At 42.5% G+C, this 25,882-nt stretch overlaps 1 protein-coding gene across 3 annotated transcripts in view; it reads right to left on the bottom strand.

Moving 5' to 3' along the window:
* The window catches only part of MLH1 (mutL homolog 1), a 107,462-nt gene that overhangs the window by 21,653 nt on the left and 59,927 nt on the right, over positions 1 to 25,882 (bottom strand). For all 3 annotated transcript variants that reach the window (XM_073549905.1, XM_073549904.1, XM_073549903.1), the window contains 3 exons: positions 16,984 to 17,137; positions 15,073 to 15,443; positions 1,505 to 1,656 (listed from right to left, as the gene is read on the bottom strand). In XM_073549905.1, coding sequence (XP_073406006.1) covers positions 1,505 to 1,656; positions 15,073 to 15,443; positions 16,984 to 17,137 — 677 coding nt within the window. The remainder of the gene's footprint in view (positions 1 to 1,504; positions 1,657 to 15,072; positions 15,444 to 16,983; positions 17,138 to 25,882) is intronic.

Consider the following 25,882-nt stretch of genomic DNA (forward strand, 5'->3'; position numbering starts at 1 on the left):
CAGTTAGGTGCAGTTTCTAGGTTTTTACTCACAAGTCTTGTGCACAAATTGACCAGCTTAGTACGGTGTCCTCCGAGGGAGGGATCCGGCAAACTCCCAGGTAGATCAGGAACACCTGTTCAAGACTTTTTTGTGTTCTTTTTAGGCAGTGTCTCTGCGCTGATCTCTCCCTTCCTTTCTGCCCTGCGCCCTCACAAGCAGTGTCCCAAGCCGGCAGCCACGGATCACACCGGGCGACGTGGGTCAGGCCCCGGGGTCCTTTATCCCTACTGCTGCCTTTTTGCGGATTGCTTGTGGTTGTGGCTGAGGCACTTAAAGTTACCTCAGCATCCAGCTTTCTAGATGAGCCTTGCAGTTCTCCACTAGCTTCAGGGGCCGGCTCCCTCACTCTGGCCTGGTCCTACCTTCCTAGGATACGGGCCCCACGGTTGGCTTTCGCACTATCCTTACCCCAAGGACCCCTTCCTTCAGTCTGGGAGCGTGGTCAAGATGTTTCTCTCTTCTCTGACCCTCAGTCCTCTCACTGCAATCCTGCTCTTACGCTGTCCTGTCACCGACTGACTAGTTTCTGGAAGGATCTATTTACCTCAGAACTATCTCCTCTCACCAATTGTCACCTTTCTCTCCCTGATTGGATGTCCACAATCACTCCACTGCTTAAGCTCCTCCCCCTCTACCTTTCACACTAACTCCCCAACACCCTTTCCTAGCCAGTCTGGGATGAGGCCATCCTCCCGAAGGGTACACCCAGCTGCCCTGACTAAACTAGTGTGTTGGGTGCGAGTGATAGGAGTCCTGGGTGGTGCTCCCTCCTTACCTGAGGGTGGGATACCACACCTCTGGATGAGGTGCAGTACCTCTGTGGCGACCCGACCCTCAGGGGCGCCACACTTTAATATCTTGTATATTGCATTGTATTATGCCCATTCAGATGCCAATAGGAAAACATTAGGCTCCTTGCTTCCAAGTGTGTAAATGCAATAATGAAATAGTCACAAATGGGCTGTCCAGTGTTTAAAAATGGTAATTTCTATGTAGGATTGCACCAAATTTTTTTTTTTTTTTTTTTAAGATAATGACTAAAATGCTGCCACTTCTGAATACAGCTGTTATGGTACCCTAATGGTGTTTTTGGAAGTCAAGATTAATTTTTCCATCTCGTTTAAAGTTTGAATTTATCAATGGATCTGGAATAATGTATACATGTTTTGGGATCAGAAATGATGTAGACATTCATTTTGGGGTTAGAATAATTTTAAAGGTCTGAATTTTTTTTTTACTGATCTGGGGCCCGACCTAGAATAAAATTTTAGACTGAATCCATTTTTAGGTCTAGATTTTGATCTCAATCTTACGATACGGTTTGCAAAGTATTTTGGCAGATATGGCTGTAAGCCATAACATCAGCTGGGTGCTAAAACTTTGTGGGTATAAATCCATGTCCGAATACAACTTATAAATGCATATGATGCGGATAACATGTATTTAGGAATAGGACACCTACTTTTGTGAGCTCTGTCTTCAATGTCTTTCTGCAAGCTCAATATGCTGGTTAAATTGATAACCCTTCTCCTTGGTGCAGAGGCTGCAGTCATTGTCTTGTCTATCTCCATTTCAGCCAACTCCACGTCAGACTCTGTACGGGGCCTCTTCTTCCTACATGAAAATCATAACTGGATAATTTAAAGGAAAACGGTTTGAATTTCATATGGCTCTTGAAAATTTGAGCTCCAAAAGAGACACGATCGCTGTCAAACCACATGATGCATCACAATCATTATGGAACATGAACCATCTAGATTGTACAGGAATCTACGACAAAATATTTTCCACTTAACCCCTTCATGACCCAGCCTATTTTGACCTTAATGACCTGGCCATTTTTGGCAATATTGACCAGTGTCCCTTTATGAGGTAATAACTCAGGAACGCTTCAACGGATCCTAGCGATTCGGAGACTTTTTTCGTGACATATTGGGCTTCATGTTAGTGGTAAACTTAGGTCGATAATGTTTGCATTTATTTGTGAAAAAAACGGAAATTTGGCGAAAATTTCACATTTTGAATTTTTATTCCGCTAAACCAGAGAGTTATGTGACACAAAATAGTTAATAAATAACATTTCCCACATGTCTACTTTACATCAGCACAATTTTGGAAACAAAATTTTTTTTGTTGGGAAGTTAAGGGTTAAAAGTTGACCAGCGATTTCTCATTTTTACAACAAAATTTACAAAACCATTTTTTTTTTTTTTTTTTTTTTTTTTTTAGGGACCACCTCACATTTGAAGTCACTTTGAGGGGTCTATATGGCAGAAAATACCCAAAAGTGACACCATTCTAAAAACGGCACCCCTCAAGCTACTCAAAACTACATTCAAGAAGATTATTAACCCTTCAGGTGCTTCACAGCAACTAAAGCAATGTGGAAGGAAAAAATTAACATTTTAATTTTTCCAACAAAAATTTTCTTTTAGCATCAATTTTTTCATTTTCACATGGGCAACAGGATAAAGTGGATCCTAAAATTTGTTGGGCAATTTCTCCTGAGTACACCGATACCTCATATGTGGTCATAAACCACTGTTTTGGCACACGGCAGGGTCCCGAAGGGAAGGAGCACCATTTGACTTTTTGAATGGAAAATTAGCTCCAATCGTTAGTGGACACCATGTCGTGTTTGGAGAGCCCCTGTGTACCTAAACATTGGAGCTCCCCCACAAGTGACCCCATTTTGGAAACTAGACCACCCAAGGAACTTATCTAGATGTGTGGTGAGCACTTTGAACCCCCAAGTGCTTCACAGAATTTTATGACGCAGAGCAGTGAAAATAAAAAAATAATTTTTTTTCCTCAAAAATGATTTTTTAGCCCGCTATTTTTTATTTTCACAAGGCTAACAGGAGAAATTGGACCACAAAGTTGTTGTTTAATTTGTCCTGAGTACACCGATACCCCATATGTCAGGGGAAACCACTGTTTGGACGCATGGGAGAGCTCAGAAGGGAAGGAGCGAGATTTTGGAATGCAGACTGATGGGATGTTCTGCGGGCATCATGTTGCGTTTGCAGAGCCCCTGATGTGCCTAAACAGTAGAAACCCCCACAAGTGACCCCATTTTGGAAACTAGACCACCCAAGGAACTTATCTAGATGTGTGGTGAGCACTTTGAACCCCCAAGTGCTTCACTGAAGTTTATGACGCAGAGCAGTGAAAATAAAAAAAATAATTTTTTTCCTCAAAAATGATTTTTTAGCCCGCTATTTTTTATTTTCACAAAGGTAACAGGATAAATTGGACCCCTAAAGTTGCTGTTCAGTTTGTCCTGAGTACGCTGGCACCCCATATGTGGGGGGGAACCACTGTTCGGGTGCACGGCAGGGCTCGGAAGGGAAGGAGCGCCATTTGACTTTTTGAATGGAAAATTAGCTCCAATCGTTAGCTGACACCATGTCGTGTTTGGAGAGGCCCTGTCTGCCTACACTTTGGAGCTCCCCCACAAATCACCCCATTTTGGAAACTAGATCCCCTAAGGAAGTTATCTAGATGCATAGTGAGCACTTTGAACCCCCAGGTGCTTTACAGAAGTGTACAAAGCAGAGCTGAGAAAATAAAAATATTTTTTTTCCTCAAAAAATGATTTTTTAGCCCGCTATTTTTTATTTTCACAATAGTAACAGGAGAAATTGGACCCCAAAAGTTGTTGTCCAGTTTGTCCTGAGTACGCTGGTACCCAACATGTGGGGAGGGACCACTGTTTGGGCACACGTCAGGGCTCGGAAGGGAAGTAGTGACGTTTTGAAATACCGACTTGATGGAATGGTCTGCGGGAGTCATGTTACATTTGCAGAGCCCCCGATGTGCCTAAACAGTGGAAACCCCCCACAAGTGACCCCATTTTGAAAACTAGACCCCCCAAGGAACTTATCTAGATGTGTGATGAGCACTTTGAACCCCCAAGTGCTTCACCGAAGTTTATAACTCAGAGCCGTGAAAATAAAATCTTATTTTTTTTTTTTTTTTTACAAAAATCATTTTTTTAGCCCCCAAATTTTTATTTTCCCAAGGGTAACAGGAGAGATTAGACCCCCAAAGTTGTTGTGCAATTTTTCCTGAGTACGCCGATACCCCATATGTGGGGGTAAACCTCTTTTTGGGCACATGTCGGGGCTCGGAAAGGAGAGAGTGCTGTTTGACATTTTGAACGCAAAATTGGCTGGAATAAATCGTGGCGCCATGTCGCGTTCGGAGACCCCGTGATGTGCCTAAACAGTGGAAACCCTCCAATTCTAACTCCAACTCTAACCCCAACACACCCCTAACCCAACCATAATAATAACCCTAACCACAACCCTAACCCCAACACACCCCTAACCCTAATCCCAACTCTAACCCTAACCACAAGCCTAAGCCTAATCCCAACCCACCGCCAACCCTAATCTTAACCCCAATTCCAACCCGAACCCCAATTCCAACCCTAACCCCAATTTCTCCTGAGTGCACCGATACCCCATGTGTGGAGGAAGATCACTTTTTAGGCACACAGCAGGGCTCAGAAGGGAAGGAGCATCATTTGAGGTTTTGAACGTAAAATTGGATGGAATCAAGAGCGGACGCCATGTCGTGTCTGGAGAGCCCCTGATGTACCTAAACGGTGGCAACCCACCATAAGTGACCTCATTTTGGAAACTAGTTCCCCTAAGGAACTTATCTGGCTGAGTGGTGAGCACATTGAACCCCCAAGTGCTTCACAGAGGTTAATAACGTAGAGCAGTGGTCCCCAACCTTTTTTGCACCAGGGACCGGTTTCAAGCAAGACCATTCTTCCATGGCCCGGCAGGGCGGGGATGGAGGTGTGACAGGGGCGGGGCTTTGGTCATAAGGGGGCGGGGCTATGGACACGGTTGTAGTGTAGCAGTGCATACTTATAATTAAATAACATTTATAATGTGACTCAACTCACCATAGGTTTTGAATAAGTGCTCCATCACTCCCTTCTCCCCATCATTGCCTTCACCCCATCACTCCCTTCTCCCCATCATTGCCTTCACCCCATCACTCCCTTCTCCCCATCATTGCCTTCACCCCATCACTCCCTTCTCCCCATCATTGCCTTCACCCCATCACTCCCTTCTCCCCATCATTGCCTTCACCCCATCACTGCCATCTCTCCATCATTGCCTTCACCCCATCACTCCCTTCTCCCCATCACTCCCCTCTCCCCATCATTGCCTTCACCCCATCACTCCCCTCTCCCCATCATTGCCTTCACCCCATCACTGCCGTCTCTCCATCACTCCCCTCATGGCCTTCTCCTCATGTCCCCATCTCCTCCAGGGCCAGGCTACACAAACACAGACCAACACACACACACATACATGTACACAGACAGACATACATACACACACACACACATTATACATACACACACACACACACACACACACATTATATACACACACACACCACCTCTCTCCTCTCACCTGCCCGCCGCCCGCGCTTCCTCGCTGACACAGCAGCGGCCGCGCTCCTCTCTGTGTCAGTCAGAGACAGGAAGCGCGGGCGGCGGGCAGGAAGCTGGACGCAGTGGACGGGTCCTTGCAGCTCCGCTCCTGCTATTCCCTCTTGCAGGCAGCGGAGCTGCTTGGATCGCTCCCTGGCCGCCGCTAAGAATTGCTGCGCGCCGCCCCAGCCCCCGCTACACCACTGACCGCCCCTGGCTCCCCTTGTGTCCGCGGACCGGCAAGGGCACTGCAGCGGCCCGGTGCTGGGCCGCGGACCGGCGGTTGGGGACCCCTGATGTAGAGCCGTGAAAATGAAAAAAATCATATTTTTTCCACAAAGATTAAATTTTTGCCCCCAATTTTTTATTTTCTCAAGGGTAAAAGGAAAAATTGGACCCCAAAAGTTGTCTTGCAATTTGTCCTGAGTATGCCGATACCCCATACGTGGGGGTAAACCACTGTTTGGGCGCATGGCAGAGCTTGGAAGGAGCGCAGTTTTACTTTAACGCAAAATTGGCTGGAATTGAGATCAGCCGCCATGTTGCATTTGGAGAGTCCCTGATGTGCCTAAACAGTGGAAACCCCCGCAGGTGACACCACTGTGGAAACTAGTCCCCATAAGGAACTTATCTAGATGAGTGGTGAGCACTTTGAACCAGGGCTGTGGAGTCGGAGCTCATTTTGGTGGAGTCGGAGTCGGTATAAAATGGACCGACTCCGACTCCTAAAATATATAATAAATTGGGTACAGTAATTCAATGCAGGATGTGCTGAATATTTTTTCATAGGAGTTTGGGAAAGTTATGAAATGTCCTATAAATGGCTGTTCTATTCCTGATCTAAGGCTACATTCACACACAGCGTTTTTCCTGTGTTTTTTGAGGATACGTTTTTCAGCTGCAAAAGCTGATCATCTTTTTAAAAAACCGCATCACCTGAAAGGTTTATGAGTTAATAGATAATGTTTTCAATAGCAAAAGCAGATTAGAAATCTGCTCTATCTATCCATTTATCCATATCTGTCTATCCATATCGTATCTGTACCAAAAAGAATGAAAACCGGGTAGTACACCAATATATATTCTGTTCTATCTAAATATCTTGATTATTGGATCATAAAAATGATTAAATGTCTGAGGTTCACATTGTACTACAATAAATTTTTCACTTAAATATAAGCAATATGTGTGGGAGTCGGAGTCGTGGAGTCGGAGTAAGGGAAATTGAGGAGTCGGAGTCGCAGGTTTGGCTTACCGACTCCACAGCCCTGCTTTGAACCCCCAAGTGCTTCACAGAAGTTTATAAAATAGAGCCTTGAAAATAAAAAAAAATCATTTTTTCCACAAAAATGATCTTTTCGTCCCTATTTTTTTATTTTCCCAAGGGTAACAGGAGAAATTGGACCACAAAAGTTGTTGTGCAATTTGTCCTGAGTACGCTGATACTCCATATGTGGGGGTAAACCACTGTGATCGCCTTACTGCGATCTTTGAGAGGCTGAATTAACCAATCCACAAAAGGTGAAGAATTGGTTTTTTTTTTTACATCGTTCCTCGTGCGGTATAAGTCATTAGGTAAATTTAATCTTCAGGTTGGTGCGATTACAGCGATACCAGATTTATATTTTTTTTATGTTTAACTTCTGTCACACACTAAAAGACGCTTCTTTTTTTTGCAAGAAGCTTTTGCATCACCATAGTTTGAGAGCTATAATTTTTCCATATTTTGGCCCAAGAGTCATGCAAGGTCTTTGTTTTTTGCGGGATGAGCTGTCGTTTTTATTGGTACCATTTTCGGGCACATGAAATTTTTTGATCGCTTTCTATTCCGATTTTTGTGGAGGCAGAATGAACAAAAACCATCAATTCAGGATTTTTTTTTCTCTGTTCCACGTGGTAAAATTGGTAAGGCAGCTTTACTCTTCGGGTAACTACGATTACAGCGATGCCACATTTATAATTTTTTTGTGTTTTGGCGGTTTTACACAATAACATTTTTTATAGAAAAAAAATAATTATTTTAGCATTGCTTTATTCAGTGCTACTATTTTTATTTACATTCGCCTTTTTGATCGCGCTTTATTCCACTTTTTCCAAGCGGTATGATGATAAAGCATAATTTGCTACGTTTTTGTGATTTTTCTTTACGGCATTCACTGAAGGGGTTAACTAGTGTTGCTTTTATAGATCGGATTTTTATGGATGCAGCGATACCAAACATGTGTATTAGTGGATTTTTTTTTTTAATTATTTTTTAATATTTTTTTTTTACATATTTAAAAAAAAAAAAAAAAGTTTCTTTTTTGCCTAGTCCCCTTTATGGGACTTTCATTTTTTACACTTTGGTTGCAGGTATAATGCATTGCAATGCACTAGCATTGCAGTGCATTATACCAATATTGAAAGCTTCTGACACCATGCTGTGAGCATGGTCTCAGATGTTTTCCGTAGCTTGATGACCTGGGGGTCATCATGAGGACCCCGGGTCATCATGGCAATGATTGGGCCCCGCGGGGACGCCGATCTGAAGGCAGCGGGAGTCTCAAACACGGGACTAGCCAGATCTTCCTCCAGGGAAGGACCCAGCCAAGGATTGGCTCCTTTCGGAAACCACCATTACCACCATATTAAGTGGCCCTTTAAGTCAATATCCAGCTCTTTAGGAGTTTACATATATGACAAGGGAAAAACCAAGGCCAGGTATCCATCCACAGACAGCTGTTTCAGGGTGTTGCCCCTCATCAGTGTGGAGTAGGATTCTGGCTAGGTAGGAGCATATTGACAGACTGATCACAGGTGCGGGGACCGATGGCATGGGTCCCTGCACCTCTTAGCCGTCTGTGACAGTTGTCGGCACGGAACAGTCACTGCGTGTTTACACGCAATGACAGTTTAAATGCATGACGGGCATAGTCCGTCATGGTGCGGGAACTTAGTCCGTCATGGCCGGGTGTATGTCCATCAATGGACGTTAAGGGGTTAATGTAATTTTTTTAATGGCATTCATCATGTGGTAAAAGTGGCAATGCAGCTTTATTCTTTGGGTCAGTAAAATAACAGCGTTAGCACATTTACTGTATATACTTGAGTATAAGCTGACCCGAGTATAAGCCGAGGTACCTAATTTTGCCACGGAAAAATGGGCAAGCTTATTGACTCAAGTATAAGCCGGGTATGCATTGTCCCCTCATCCCTGTCCTGGTATGTATGGCTCCCCCCGTCCTGTCTTGGTATGTGTGGATCACCTGTAGCTGTCCTGGTATGTGTGGCTCCTCCCGTAGATGTCCTGGTATGCGTGGCTCCCCCCTCCCTTCCTTGTATGTATGCATCCTATTACAAAAAAAAAAAAAAAAAATCCTACTCACCCTCCTCCAGTGTGCCCTCGCAGCATCTAGTTAAGCATTCATTAAGGTAATGACTATTCCCTCCATGTCTATTAGAGTGGAGATGCGTGCATATTCATTACCTTAATGAACTGTGCCACGTGATTGCTCCGCACAGGAAGTCCTTCTGGAAGCCGGCACCAACGAGATGCTGCAAGGGCATGCTGGAGGGAGAGTATGATTTCTCTTTAGCAGCGGCACAGGCTTTAGCCACAGCTGCCGGCTCCTGCCTCTGTCACCTGCTGCTCCCCCTCCCCCTTTCTGGCGCAATTGACTTGTGTATAAGCCGAGGGGGGCATTTTTAGTACAAAAAATGTGCTGAAAAACTAGGCTTACACACAAATATATACGGTATTTTTTTTTTTTAATGTTTTGCCTCTTTTACACGAAAACAGTTTAAAAAAAAAAAGAATTGTCTATTGCTGTATTTTAAGAGCTTTACGTTTATATATCCCAGCTGATGGAGCTGTGTGGTTGTTTAATTTTTGCGGGACAAGATAGCGTTTTCAGCTATAGCAATTTTATTTACAGTCCTCTTTTTGATTGCGTTTTATTCCACTTTTTGTTCTTCGGTATCATGAAAAAGTAGTTTTTTTACATTTTTTTTCATTTAATTTTTTTACGTGTTCACTGAAGGGGTTAACTAGTGTGACAGCTTTATAGGTCGGCAATACCAAATATGTGTACCTTGCTTATTGCTTTTAGATAAAATATACGTATTTATTTGTATACAATATTTTTTCATTTCTCTTGATCCTTTTTTGATTTTTTTTTTTTTTTTTAAAGAGTTTTGAAATTTATAACTTTTTTTTTTTTTACTAAGCCCCTCTATGGGACTATGTTTTTTTTTATTCTGAACACTGGTATAATGCATTGCAGCCAAGTAGGCTTCTATAACTGACAGATTGTCATGTGACCTCCTGCTGCAATGGCAACAATTGGACCCCCGCTGATCGGACGTTAGAGGGAGCCCCGTCCCTCTCCCTGCCTTCTAAATGCTGCGATCGCTATTGATAGTAGCATTTAGGGAGTTGAAACGCCCTGGGCGGCGCAGACACTGCTCATCAGCTAGCACTTAAGCTGAGCTCCCGGCAGTGATCGTGCGGGTACAGTTTCTATGACCGCATGATCGCCAGGATCTACCGTCCATTTGCAGGAACACACTGCAAAATAAGACGTACTAGAAAATCGAATGTCAGAAAAGGATTAAGGTTATAAAAATAAGTTTGAAAATTGTTAAGGTTTCAAAATTTTTGCTAAAATTCTAAGAAGTATCATTTCTCCTTGTGGAGAGTGATATGTTAAGTATGCCAAGATGAGGAGACTTAAAGCCGCAATGCTCCTCTGGGAAATATGCAAATTGTCTCTTCAGAGAGGAAGAGGACTAGAACTCTAGTGCCACCTACTGGAAGTAGCAATCCTAAAAGTCAATGTCGACCCTTTAACGAGCCTTGTCACATGAATGCTTCCAATAGGTGGCACTAGAGTTCTAGTCCTCTTCCTCTCTGAAGAGAATTTGCTACAATTCTGAAATTTTCAGAAATAAAAGTAAAAAAATTTCGACCTAAATTTACCACTAACACAAAGTACGAGTCACGGAAAAAAAAACCTGTACAATTGTCTCTTCAGAGAGGACTAGAATTCTAGTGCCACCTATTGGAAGTAGCAATCCTAAAAGTCAATGTCGACCCTTTAACGAGCCTTGTTACATGACTTAGGATAAAAGCCAAAACCAGTTCTAGTCCTTTTCCTCTCTGAAGAGACAATTTGCATATTTCCCAGAGGAGCAATGCGGCTTTAAGTCTCCTCATCTCGGCATGCTTAGCATGTCATTCTCTGCAAGGAGAAACAATACTTCTTGGATAAGAGTTATTACCACAAACTGACAGTGGTCCGAATTGTAAAACCTGGCCTGGTCAGGAAAGTGAAAACAGGCTTGTGGGTGCAAGAGAACCTGTCAGCATGAAAAGGCAGTCTAATCTGCAGGCAGCATGTTATAGAGCTGGAAGAGCTGAGATTAGTATATACTTTTGTGAGAAAAAAAAAATCATAACTTGTGTGTTAAAAATTTTATTATTTGCATATTTTGTAAAGGTTCTGTCCCTTGGGTGCTCCTATCAGTGAGTTTATAAGTGTGCATATAGAAATAGCTGAGAATTTCTGATAGCACCACCTGCATGACAACAATGTCCATAAACAGCAAAGGACTGATTAAATGATTAAGAAACAAATGTTATACTGACTATTTTCTCACAAAACTACATATTAATCTACTCAGCTCCTCATGCTCTATGTTGTAGAGATAGGTTCTCGATGGTATTCAGTAAATGGCCTGTATCTTAAAATGGAACCTGACTCCAGCTCCTACCAAAGACATCTAGAATAACTAGAGTATTAATAGGCTATTCCTGACCTGGGGAAACTGTAGAGACACAGGTCAGGTGCAAAAGCCATGTTGCATTGCTGTGTAAGCCTATTTGCCTGCACACCTCAGTAACTACCCACTGCACTGCCTGAGCCGCACACTCATCTGTCACCTCATCTGAGAGCAGTGTAATGTTGGAAAAGAGACCCTGATTCCAGCAATGTATCACTCACTTTACTGAGTGCAGCAGTTGTGACACCATCAAAATTCTTAGATACAGCATGTAGCAGGGCTGAGAAATTTAACCCCGCCCACACCACACCATGTACATTGTTTATAGACAGTGAGCTGCTTATCACAGGAAGGAGGTGGAGTCGAACAATTTGGTATCAGGCAGCTAGTTCCAGCAATGATAATGTCCTAGTGATAAAAAACTCAATGTAACTAAACAACAGCATACAGACTGAGAAATGACACACTGCTGAAGTCTGTGTTTTAGTCCCTACCTAATGTTGTCCTTAGATTACATAGCAGAAACCTACTGGCAGAATGCCTTTAATGAATTCCAGGCTGCCCTGCCTTAGAAGTGATAGTGTTGCCTCTGCTGTGCTAAGCAGCACATCCTATGGAAGACCCCTCTGCCTGCGAATTAAATCTAAGTCCATGGGAAGCAACCATGTAAACAAAGTTGAATTCTCATCATATGACCCACATATATCATTACACCGAGTAATTATTTTATTTCTGTATTGACCGGGGAAAAAGAATTAGGCCTCATGCACACGTGCACCCTTGCATGCTACAGGGGTGGGCAGTTAAAATATTGATGACTTATCCAACAGAGCCGTATTTCAGCTGAACGGTGGGGTTGCTTGGTATCAAATCCCCCAATCTCATATGGATGATCTATGCTAAGGATAAATTATCAATAAATGGGCTGTCCAGACACATGTCACCTGCTAATACAGGTTACAATATAGCTTATTGTAACACGTGTACCAGTAGCAGCTAATCAAAACCATATAATTTACTGATTTTTAAGAAGCAATTATGTTAATTTCAGCCCTTCACAACAGTCCCCATTTTTCATGTGGCCACTTGAAAGTTAATTACCCACCTCTGCTATATACAACACAAATAGGAACTTAGATGTTGAAAGTCTATTAAACTCCACCCATTACTGGAAAAAAGCCCTAAAATTTGGCCTCTGGTGCTTATCATAGGCTACATAATCATTTCTCTTTTTGGTAACAATTCCACAATCAAACACAAGGGACCATTAAGCCCACGTGCACACATTCAGTATTTGGCAAGTTTTTGTTTTTTTTTTAACTCCTTATTTGTAAGCCAAAACCAGGAGTGGGATAGGAGCCAGGAAATAGCGGTCACAGTAGAGCGCTGTGAAAGCAGCCAAAATATTCAATAAGGAGGGCCGGGTCCACCGCTGCTCCAGTCGTATACCTCATAGAAGGATAGTGAAGATACGAAAAAATAAAATACCAGTCACAGGAGCGCTGATGAAGACGGGGTACCGTCAAAACGAGTTGTGGTCAAACCACCATACATCCTTGTCCTGGTCTCTTTCCAGAGCTCCTGTGACCGGTATTTTATCTTTGAAAACCAGGAGTGGAACAGTTGAACAAAAAGTAGAATAGAAACACGTCCCCACTTCTGTATTTATCACCCACGCCTGGTTTTGGATTACAAATACTGAGGTAAAAAATTCAACAAATACTCTGTGTGCACATGGCCTTACAGATTCAAACATATTTGACTCACTTATAGCTTGCACACTTAATTCCACAGCGCTTTACAGACATTATCAGCACTGTCCCCAATGGGGCAATCTCACAATCTACATTCCCCATCTGTCGGTCTTTGGAATGAGGGAGGAAACTGGAGAACCAGGCGGAAACCCACGCAAACACGAAGAGAACATGCAAACTCCGTTGAGATGTTTTTCTTTGTAGGATTTGGATCCAACACATGGTCTGATCATACCACATCTCCTGGGCATGGAGGAAGCAAAAGAATATAAAGACATTATAGCAGGGGATGGCAGCTGAGTCTGTCAGGTAAAACATTTCACTGCCTGTTTAAAAACATGTTTCTTTTTGTGAAGTAAAAAAAAAAGTCAGCTGTGATCACACACTGTCCTGTCTGTATGCTCTTTTCCATCCTCCCATGGCCAGTGGCGGAGGTATATTCAGACCATGTTCCTGCATGGTCAAAATATTTGCAGCAACAGTAGTGACAATATATTTCTAGATGGAGGGTACCACTCAACCACAGAGTTGAAAGAGACTCCAGTACTCTACTCCAACATCCACAGATTCCAAGAAAGTAGTTTCTTCAAAAGTACCATGCTATAATGTCCAGTACCCATCACAATACTGGCCCTCCCACACAGATCATATCCCAGGATTCTTGAGTTCCAAACACTACCCCTCATGTGTGTCTTAAAAGACCACGCTCTATACATGACCATCTTATTAGTAAAGATATAGGGAGCTAGAAACAAACATCAGCACAATGCTTGGACACTAGAAAATGCTCCACTGCCTTAGTTGTTTTAACGTAATCAAACCATATTTTACATCCCCAAACAGGCTTGAGAATCTGTCACTCCTTTTTTGAGATATCATATAATGATGATATTCAATTGTGTGTCACATTAGGATTCTCTTTGTACTTTTGCTTCCCCCTGACCCCGCACCTTTCATGCATAAATACCTTTTTTATATCGGTTCAGATGTATGTTAACTGCCGCTGTCCGGTCCGCTGGGCGGGGCTTATTCACCTGCTCCCCCCTCCCTGTCTTGCTCTACGCATTTCTTCTTGTGTAGAGCAAGACAGGGGGGGGGGGGGGGAGGAGTTGAATAAGCCCCGCCCAGCGGACCGTGGCAGTTTACATACATCTGAACCGATATAAAAAAGGTATTTATGCATGAAAGGTGCAGGGTCAGGGGGAAGCAAAAGTACAAAGAGAATCCTTATGTGACACACAATTGAATGATATCATTATAGGATATCTCAAAAAAGGGGTGACAGATTCCCTTTAAAAGGCTGCAACACTTGCGATACAAACTATATGATCTATCTGGTGAAATACTCCCATGGTCCACTATACATGTGCTAGACAACAATAGGATATGGCTCCCCTTTTCCTTCCATTTTTCTCAAGCTAAACATTCTGCATGGTAACTAAGATTTCATGTGTTTACTTCTTTCCATCTCTTTTTTCCCCCACACACTTGCTTCCTGCCACAGTTTCTCGTTTAACTCCATCCTAGACTCTTACAACTATCCTCAAATGCCATCCACTTCGTTCACTTGTTTGCAGTCTTCTCTATTATACTCCATTCTTTCTAATCATGACCATACAGCGAAGACAAGTTACAATTAAATAAAGTTTAATAGAGTAATGATGATAGCCCGTAAGCACCATTACAATGATCCAGGAGTGTAAATGTGATACAGCCACTGTATCAAGCTCCCGTATTTATGGAGTAAGAAGTGAACATTTTCTAGTATGACACGGTGACTGGCTCCCGCATTACAATGAGACAATTTTCATTTTGAAAAGCTGAGCTGTTCCAGAGAGAACGTAGCTTTACAAACTATCCAGACTCAAAGAGAAGACCCATCTGGGCGTCTCCCTCGGGCTACTCCGCGCCCTTCATGGCTTGAGTTACAGGTCTCTCCGTATTAATATGGAGTAATTTGGCTTGCCTGCCAACAGGTTCCTTTTCAATTAAAAAAGCCAACATAAACAATGATTTAATGCAGTTGAAATCCGTAAATAGTAGATCTGATGTTACCTGGGTGGCACGCTATGTGTAGATGTGCTTGCTTCACTTTCTTCATTGGTGTCGGTTTGCATTTCACTTTCTTCAACAGAGGTCACTAAATCAGAAGCATCAAGCATTTCAAGATCACATATTGTTTCTTTGGAACTGTATCCTGCATTGGCTTTCGCTTTTTGCTCTTCTATAACTTCATGGGTTTCTGCAACAGTGCATGTCTGATGTTTTGGCAGTGGCTGAAGAAAGGCATCCAACTTCTGCTCTCTGGCATCGGTACGCACCATTTGATGGGCATACACTTTGTCACCGGACTTAAGTGCAGTAGATGTACTGGATGCAGGCTTCACCACCTCACTAGCAGATACCGATGCTCCAAGGAGTAATGTCTATTCCAAAAGCAAGCAGAACATCTGCTATTATATCCAAAAGGACAAGAACAATACTGTAACTATTTGCTAAGCAAGTTTTCACCTTCCTGATAAGACCAAATTTATCAGATCTGTCCCTTTCTTTGGAAGTGACTCTGGAATGCTTCTAGATGTCCTAGAGATTACGAGGTCATTTTTTCCATGACACATTGTACTTTATATTTGTGATAAATTTAGATAAAATATGATTTGTGATGATGAAAAAATTACAAATTTAACAAATTTAGAAAGTCACAATTTTTGAACTTTGAATTTTTATGCCCTTAAAATAAATCATGCTACCTCACAAAATAGTTAATAACATTCCCTACATGACTCTTTATACCAACATTATTATTTTTATTTTTTTTAAGTGTTTGTTTTTGCTTTTTGGTAGGATCTTATAAGAGAATGGGTGAAACAAAAATATATTTTCCATGTTTTCCTCTTTATTACCAAAGAGAAAGTATATGTTCTAATCCATTTTATGCTAAAAAAGTTAGAATATGAGCAGATGCACCTAATCAGGATGTTTGTCGGCTCCACGACTTTAATGTTCACTTGCATCTGAGTAACAGAATCTTTGGTGATGTTGTGAAAAATCCAGCATGTGGACATTGTATAACTGACTTGTTTAAACTGTAAAGCGCTGCGGAATATGTTGGCGCTATATAAAGATTATTATTATAACCTTGGCTGTGATGATAACTATTAATTGCTTAACTGGTACCCTGGAGTGCAACGTAGCATCTTCACTCCATACAAGGGGTCTACTTTTGGAAAATGCAGCATGTGCGCACTAAGCTAGAATGGTTTTATTTTAATAATGCTCAGTATATCTGCACAAATTAAAAGCCTGAAAACAACTAACAATATGTTTATTTTTATATCCATTTTCCACGTGAATTTATAAAATGTCTAGGATGGTGTCCAAAGATTTGCAAATCTTACAGCCAAGTGTAAAGTTACTGTTATAGTTGTACAAAAGTAGCCCCATGAGCCACTCCATGCATGTGCTGTGACACCACTGCGACACATGCAGCTGCGGAGCCGCACAGCTGATCAGCCGCAGCGCTCCAGGTACCCTCTGCAGCTTATTCGGTAAGCCCTAACCCGATCAAATGCGCTCATCTCTAATAGTGATTTGTATTGAAATCTCGTTAAAAGGCCATGCCACAGACACACTACTGGGTTGATCGCAACACTGACAGGGTGGCTAAAATATTTTAATCTGGTCTCTTAAGTAAATTATTCACAGGTAATTTCCATTAGTGTTATGAATCTTGGAATTGTTGCATTAACCAGTTGCACACCTTAATGGGTTATTTACATCTGCGGCAAACACAAAGCTGCCTCGTATATAGCAGCATTAGAGAAACCATAGTTGGGAACAGCAGTGAGAATACATTGCCATCAATCAAGCAGAAGCATTTGCCCTAAGGCAAGCAAGAAGCCAGCAACTTAGGGAGCAGTGAATGCCTGACAAGAAATCTTAGGACAAACCCTGTAACTACCATACCTGTGTAAAGTATGTCCTGGAAGAATTGGATCCCAGTAGTTTGCTTTCTATATGTTGCTGAACTCTTTCAATTATACTTTCTTCATGCAGAAAGTGGACTTCATGCTTTGTTGGGTGAACGTTTACATCGACATTCTGTGGAGATATCTCCAAGCTGTAAAAAGTAGTAAAAGAAACCCCATCAGTACCTACATTAAGTTAAAGGGAATTTGTCAGCAGGGTTTTGCCATGTAATCTGAGTGCAGTATAATATAGTGGCAGAGAGCCCAATTCCAGAGATGAGTCACTTGCTCAGCAGCTTGCTGTAGTTTCAATACAATCAGAGTTTTATCAGTAGGAGATTATTACTATTATTATTATTACTACTAGGTCACGTGCAAGTCAGACCAGTAAATTTGTGTAACCCGGTATGCTGACAGTGTACACAGGAAGCTACCAATCAGAAGTGTGGGCAGGTTATAGAGGGATCTGCGATTATGACCGCCTTCATCTGTATTTTCAGTGAAGTCACGCATCCACAAGGCGGAACTCTTTTGTACAAGTGTTTGAGCAGACAAGGCCGGCGCTGTTCACTCACAAGTTCAGCTTCAGCATTTTTTCTCAGCACAAATAGTCAGGATTATACATCATACGTAATCCACTCTATAAAGGCAGTTAAGAGTGTATTTTCGAAGTAGACTGTTTTAGCGCATACCAGTATATTCATTTCAAGGAAAAAGGTGTGTTTGGATATGCTCAATTAGACAGGTGGCAGTGCTAGTGCATGTTTGACATTTGTTCTTTATACAAAGAAAAAAAAAATAAATTTACAGGCTACACCCATCTACAGACATTGGACTAAAACAGGTAGTAGAAAAGCATTAGGAGAAGATATACAACAACTAAGAAGACAGAGGAAAAAAACAAGGCCACAAAGTACACAAACACCCTGTTAGAGACATAAGGGTGAAAGCAGTGCCCCCCAATGATAGCTGCGAGGAAGACTTTTAGGCTGAGTTCACACGTTGCTGTTTTTTCGCGTTTCCGCGGCAGTTTTAACCGCGTGATTTTGCCGCGAAAAATAAGCATCCCATGCATTCCTATGAGATTCCGCAATGCTGTGCTAATGCTGCGGTTTTTACCGCGACGGAATCGCTTCGCGGTAAAAAACGCAGCATGCTCATTAATTTCGCGGAATAGCGGCGATCCCGCACCCATAGGAATGCATTGTTCTGCTTACTTTCCGCATGTGGCTGTGCACATCATGCGAAAAGTAAGCAGAACATTTGCGGATGGTACCCACGGTCCAGAGGAGAGGAGAGGAGAGGAGACTGTCCTCCGGGCTTTGGGTACCATATCCCTGTAAAAAATAGAATTTTTAATAAAAAATATTGTTATTCTCACCTTCCGACGTCCCGCGCAACCTTCCCGCCTCTCTCCACGCTCCCGTTCCCAGTCAGCCTATGCGAGCGATGACGTCCGTTCTCGCGGGATCGCGACGTCATCGCGAATGACCGCGAGACGTCGCGATCCCGCGAGAACGGATGTCATCGCGGTAATTTGCGCAAAGGACTACTGGGACCGGGAGCGTGGAGACATATATATATTCTCACCTTCCGACGTCCCGCGCTACCTTTCCACCTCTCTCCACGCTCCCGGTCCCAGTAGTCCTTTGCGCAAATTACCGCGATGACATCCGTTCTCGCGGGATCGATAGTAAATAGTAAAAGATAGCATGTAAAATAAATATATATATATATATATATATATATATATTTTTTTTTATTATTTTTTACATGCTATCTTTTACTATTGATGCCGCATAGGCGGCCTCAATAGTAAAAAGTTGGTCACACTCGTCAAACACTATGTTTGACGAGTGTGACCAACCTGTCAATCAGTTCTCCATGCGATGCTCCATATCGATTGGAAAACGCTAGCAATTCTGCAAGCTAATTACGCTTGCAAAATGATAGATTTTCTGCTGGAATATCGCGGGAATTTAAAATGCGATTTTCCCGCGGAATGGAGTTCCGGAATTCTCGCGGTAATTTCCGCGAGTGTTCCGGTACGTGTGAACCCAGCCTTACAGTGAGACTGAAAAACTCCTTTTCTTGGTTGCTTCAATGGAGGACACAGGAACTTTGGGACTTCCTCAACTGTTTCTCTTACATGGGTATAATATATACAGTTGTGGCCAAAAGTATTGACACCCCTGCAATTCTGTCAGATAATACTCAGTTTCTTCCTGAGAATGATTGCAAACACAAATTCTTTGGTATTATCATCTTCATTTAATTTGTCTTAAATGAAAAAAAACACAAAAAGAATTGTCCTAAAGCCAAATTGGATATAATTCCACACCAAACATAAAAAAGAGGGTGGACAAAAGTATTGGCACTGTTCGAAAAATCATGTGATGCTTCTCTAATTTGTGTAATTAACAGCACCTGTAACTTACCTGTGGCACCCAACAGGTGTTGGCAATAACTAAATCACACTTGCAGCCAGTTGACATGGATTAAAGTTGACTCAACCTCTGTCCTGTGTCCTTGTGTGTACCACATTGAGCATGGAGAAAAGAAAGAAGACCAAAGAACTGTCTGAGGACTTGAGAAACCAAATTGTGAGGAAGTATGAGCAATCTCAAGGCTACAAGTCCATCTCCAAAGACCTAAATGTTCCTGTGTCTACCGTGCGCAGTGTCATCAAGAAGTTTAAAGCCCATGGCACTGTGGCTAACCTCCCTAGATGTGGATGGGAAAAGAAAAATTGACAAGAGATTTCAACGCAAGATTGTGCGGATGTTGGATAAAGAACCTCGACTAACATCCAAACAAGTTCAAGCTGCCCTGCAGTCCGAGGGTACAACAATGTCAACCCGTACTATCCGTCGGCATCTGAATGAAAAGGGACTGTATGGTAGGAGACCCAGGAAGACCCCACTTCTTACCCCGAGACATAAAAAAGCCAGGCTGGAGTTTGCCAAAACTTACCGGAAAAAGCCTAAAACGTTTTGGAAGAATGTTCTCTGGTCAGTTGAGACAAAAGTAGAGCTTTTTGGGCAAAGGCATCAACATAGAGTTTACAGGAGAAAAAAAGAGGCATTCAAAGAAAAGAACACGGTCCCTACAGTCAAACATGGCAGAGGTTCCCTGATGTTTTGGGGTTGCTTTGCTGCCTCTGGCACTGGACTGCTTGACCGTGTTGCATGGCATTATGAAGTCTGAAGACTACCAACAAATTTTTCTGCATAATGTAGGGCCCAGTGTGAGAAAGCTGGGTCTCCCTCAGAGGTCATGGGTCTTCCAGCAGGACAATGACCCAAAACCCACTTCAAAAAGCACTAGAAAATGGTTTGAGAGAAAGCACTGTAGACTTCTAAGGTGGCCAGCAATGAGTCGAGACCTGAATCCCATAGAACACCTGTGGAGAGATCTAAAAATGGCAGTTTGGAGAAGGCACCCTTCAAATATCAGGGACCTGGAGCAGTTTGCCAAAGAAGAATGGTCTAACATTCCAGCAGAGCATTGTAAGAAACTCATTGATGGTTACCGGAAGCGGTTGGTCGCAGTTATTTTGGCTAAAGTTTGTGCAACTAAGTATTAGGCTGACGGTGCCAATACTTTTGTCTGGCCCATTTTTGGAGTTTTGTGTGAAATGATCAATGTTTTGCTTCATTCTCTTTTGTGTTTTTACATTTAAGACAAATTAAATGAAGATAATAATACCAAAGATTTTGTGTTTGCAATCATTTTCAGGAAGAAACTGAGCATTATCTGACAGAATTACAGGGGTGTCAATACTTTTGGCCACAACTGTGTGTGTATAAAATAAATTATATATATATATATATATATATATATATATATATATATATATATATATATATATATACATATATACATACACATATATACATACACACACACACACATACACATACACACACACACACGCAATCCATGAGATAGCAGGCTGAACCACAACTGCCTATAGCACCTGGCAAGCGCACATCCTTGGATGCAAAAAGTGGAGTATGTAACGGGTTTGAGAATGAATGAGAATGTCCAGCGGTGGTGGTATTATCCCCTGGGTTTAAATGGAGAGGGACAAAGGGAAGGAAGCTTTACAATAAGGAGAAAAGAGAAGACCTTCTTGACATAAAAAGGAAGGAATCGAATGCAAACCTTCTTTAGGTGAAGCAGGTGGGTGTGAGCTGGAAAAAGAACCAACCATTAAAAGATCTGTGTGATCAGGAAATCTGGCCCTGATACCAGATGAGGAGAGGAGAGACTGACTCTTTTCTAGGAATATAACCTCTGTCTGCAGTGGGGCAAAATAGTTTATGTTTCTGCTGTTCACATTAACTTTTTTTAGCGCTGCGCTTCATGCGCAATAGAAACGCATGCAAAAAACGCATCTTGTGTTTTGCATGCGTTTTTTTTTTAGGCGTATGCGTTCTAACCAGTTTCTAGCCATGTTAACTGTTAAAATGCATGCAATTTCAAACGCAGGCGTGTGCATGTCCATGCGTACGCCTGCGTTCCCATAGACTGTAATGTGTTATTTTTGTGCATTCCGTGCGCTAGGGTGTGCATGCGCTATTTTACGCCGTTGGACGGACCCAAAAATGCAACAGGTTGCGTTGGGTGCGCCTAGTCGCACACTACAAAAAAACGCATACGTGCGCGTGCAAACGCTAGACCATGCGCCTGCCATGTTAAACATAGGGGCGCATGGAAGCGCACAATGCGCTGCGCTAAAAAACGCTAATGTGGAACCAGCCTAACAAAAAAAAAGAAAAACAAATAGCCAAGCAAAGTAGAAACAAACCTAAAAGAACCCAAACGTGTGTCTGCCTCTTACATGACACTAAGCTAAACTGATTAGGTCCGCCATCTAGATGTGTGGAGCCTGCAAGGGAAAAGCAGACTCTTTGATTTCAGTATCAGCCTCCCTCCTTGTGACAGCAAAGAATACCCATATAGTTCCTGTGTCAATGAAGGGACATTTTCAAGATAAGTTGTAAAAACATTAATTTGAAACAAATACTGGCTCAGCTGCATTTTCCTGATAAAATAACCCCTTATGACTTTCCTTTTATGAAATAAGACCATAATAGGACACACAGCTAATTCCAAAACACTGTAAAATGTAAAGAAAAATATTTGCAATGATTTAGAAATCTCAGAAATTGAAAGTTAGACATTTTTCCATTTCATCTTTAAAAAATTAACTCATTTAGAAATTGATCGCCACAACATAACCCCGGAAAGTTTGGACAGGAGGTGTCTACAATTGTGTAGCATCTACTCTTTTCTTCAGGTGTATAAACATTTGGGAATTGAGGAGACCAATTATTGGGAGTTTTGGAAGAGGAAAGTTGTCCCATTCTTGACTTATCTGGATTTTAGCTGCACAACAGTCCTGAGTAGTCTTTGCTGATGTTTTTATTTCATAATGCACCAAATGTTTTCTGTTGGTGAAAGGTCGTGGCTGCAGGTGACAAGTTCATCACCTGAACTCTTTTTTTAAGAGAAGACATGCTTTTGTGATGGATGCAGTATGTGGTTTGCCGTTGTCTTCCTGAAACATACCAGACACTCACTGAAACAGTAGCATATGTTGTTCTAAAACCTACACTGCTCAAAAAAATAAAGGGAACACTAAGATACCACATCGTAGATATTAGCAAGTGAAATATCACAGCTGCAAATTTTTATTCATTTCATAGTGGCATGTGTTGAGAAAAAGAAAACATAAAAATAAATGTAAATCAAAGTAAAAATCCTATGGAGGTTTGGATTTGGAAGGATACTCAAAATCAAAGTGGAAAATCAAATTACAGGCTGATCCAACTTCAGTGGAAATGTCTCAAGACAAGGAAATGATGCGCAGTATTGTGCCTGTATGACCTCCCTACAACGCCTGGGCATGCTCCTGATGAGTCGGCGAATGTTGTCATGAGGGATCTCCTCCCAGACCTGGACTAAAGCATCCGCCAACTTCTGGACAGTCTGTGGTGCAACGTGACGTTGGTGGATGGAGCGAGACTTGATGTCCCAGAAGTGCTCAATAGGATTCAGGTCTGGGGAGCAGGTGGGCAAGTCCATAGCTTCAATGCCTTCATCTTGCAGGAACTGCTGACACACTCCAGCTACATGAGGTCTGGCAATGTCCTGCATTAGGAGGAACCCAGGGCCAACACACCAGTATATGGTCTCACAAGGGGTCTGAGGATCTCATCTCAGTATCTAATGGCAGTCAGGCTACTTCTGGTGAGCACATGGAGGGCTGTGACGCCCTCCAAAGAAATTTCACCCCACACCATTACTGACCCACTGAAAAACCAGTCATGCTGAAGGATGTTGTAGGCAGATCACTCTCCACGGCGTCTCCAGACTCTGTCACGTCTGTCACATGTGTTCAGTATGAACCTGCTTTTATCTGTGAAGAGCACAGGGTGCCAGTGGTGAATTTGCCAATCCTGGTGTACTGTGGGAAAAGCCAAGCGTCCTGCACGGTGTTGGGCTTGTGAGCACAAGCCTCATCTGTGGACGTTGGGTCCTCAGACCATCCTCATGGAGTTGGTTTCTAACCGTTTGTGCAGACACATGCACATTTGTGGCCTGCTGGAGGTCATTTTGCAGGGCTCTGGCAGTGCTCCTCCTGTTCTTCCTTGCACAAAGGCTGAGGTAGCGGTCCTGCTGCTGGGTTGTTGCCCTCCTACGACCCCCTCCATGTCTCCTGGTGTTCTGGCCTGTCTCCTGGTAGCGCCTCCAGCTTGTGGACACTATGCTGACAGACACAGCAAACCTTCTTGTCACAGCTCGCATTGATGTGCCATCCTGGATGAGCTGCACTGCCTGAGCCACTTGTGTGGGTTGTAGAGTCTGTCTCATGCTACCACGAGTGCGAAAGCACAACTAACATGCAAAAGTGACCTGTTATGATTGAGTCACCGTAGGAGGCAAAAACAGAAATGCTAGCTAAGTCCAGAAAACCAGAGAGGTTGGCAGCAATCGGATTGCAGATCCCTGATCCTATCCACAACAACTAACAGTAGCCGTGGGGGGTTCCTACGATGCCATAGACCCCTCGATCACAGCCGGAGAATTAAATAGGCCTATAGAAAGAAAGGGGAAATCTAAACTGCCCCAGAGCAGACCCCAAAGCAATAGGCAGCCCCCAACATATAATGACGGTGAAGCAAGATGAAAACACTAACACAGACATAAAGATAGACTGAGCAAAGATGGGGCCCAAGCTAACTAGATAGGAAAGGACAGGAAGGCTGCTGTCTGCAATCCGTGAAAAACCCTATGAAAATAAGAGCCAACAGACTGACAGTGAAAAAGGCCCTGAAGACGCTAGGCTTCAAAAAGCTATGTCAGTACTCAGGGATATTCTGAAGACAGAGCAACCGGCAAAAGGAGATTCAGCTCACCCCAGCAGCGAATGGCAGAATCCAGAAAAACAAGGAAAACAAAAACAAAAGACAAATGCTAACAGGCAAAGCAGAAAACTTAGCTTTAGAGGAGCAGGAATCAGACTGGTGTCCTAGAAGTCCACAGAGAAATCACCCACAGGGCAGAAGGGCGTCGGCAGCCTTATATCCAGTCCGTGACTCCACTCAGCCAGTCATCCTCATTAGGCTCAGGTGCCTGATAATCAGGCTCATTACCTTCCTTTACCAGAATAGGGAGTTCACCAGACCTCAGTGACGAAGGGGAAAATGAACTCACAACAGTGACCAAAATATCAGCCAGAAAGCATTGGTACTGAGATGTGGTCTGTGGTCCCCACCTGCAGAACCACTCCTTTTATTGAGGGTGTCTTGATAATTGCCAATAATTTCCATCTGTTGTCTATTCCATTTGCACAACAGCATGAGAAATTGATTGTCAATCAGTGTTGCTTTCTAAGTGTGGACTGTTTGATTTCACAGAAGTTTGATTTACTTGTATTCTGTTGTTTAAGTGTTCCCTTTATTTTTTTGAGCAGTATACACACACACACACACACACACACACACACACACACACACACACTTAGAGTGCCTATCAAGATATGTAAGCTGTCCATGCCATAACCACATATACAATGCCATCAGAGGAGGCTTTTGGATTGTGCACTGGTACCAAGCTGTGTTTATGGGTTCCATAAAGAACTTCAAATTGTAATTAATCTGATCATAGAACAGTTTTGCTTCAATCTATTTTAAATGAGCTGTGCCCAGAGAAGCAGCATTTCTGGTAGTGTTTTGATCTATGGCTTCTTTGCATGTTACACAGCATCCCAATGACTTTGAAATAGGGGTTGTGCAAGTATGTACGTACATACATACATACATACATACATACAGTTGTGGCCAAAAGTATTGACACCCCTACAATTCTGTCAGATAATACTCAGTTTCTTCCTGAAAATGATTGCAAACACAAATTCTTTGGTATTATTATCTTCATTTAACTTGTCTTAAATGAAAAAACACAAAAGAGAATGAAGCAAAAAGCAAAACATTGATCATTTCACACAAAACTCCAAAAATGGGTCAGACAAAAGTAATGGCACCGTCAGCCTAATACTTGGTTGCACAACCTTTAGCCAAAATAACTGCGATCAACCGCTTCCGGTAACCATCAATGAGTTTCTTACAATGCTCTGCTGGAATTTTAGACCATTCTTCTTTGGAAAACTGCTCCAGGTCCCTGATATTTGAAGGGTGCCTTCTCCAAACTGCCATTTTTAGATCTCTCCACAGGTGTTCTATGGGATTCAGGTCTCGACTCATTGCTGTCCAACTTAGAAGTCTCCAGTGCTTTCTCTCAAACCATTTTCTAGTGCTTTTTGAAGTGGGTTTTGGGTCATTGTCCTGCTGGAAGACCCATGACCTCTGAGGGAGATCCAGCTTTCT

This window comes from Dendrobates tinctorius, unplaced genomic scaffold (assembly GCF_039654945.1).
Source record: "Dendrobates tinctorius isolate UK_male_01 unplaced genomic scaffold, ASM3965494v1 ptg000162l, whole genome shotgun sequence".
In the NCBI taxonomy this organism is placed as follows: domain Eukaryota; kingdom Metazoa; phylum Chordata; class Amphibia; order Anura; family Dendrobatidae; genus Dendrobates; species Dendrobates tinctorius.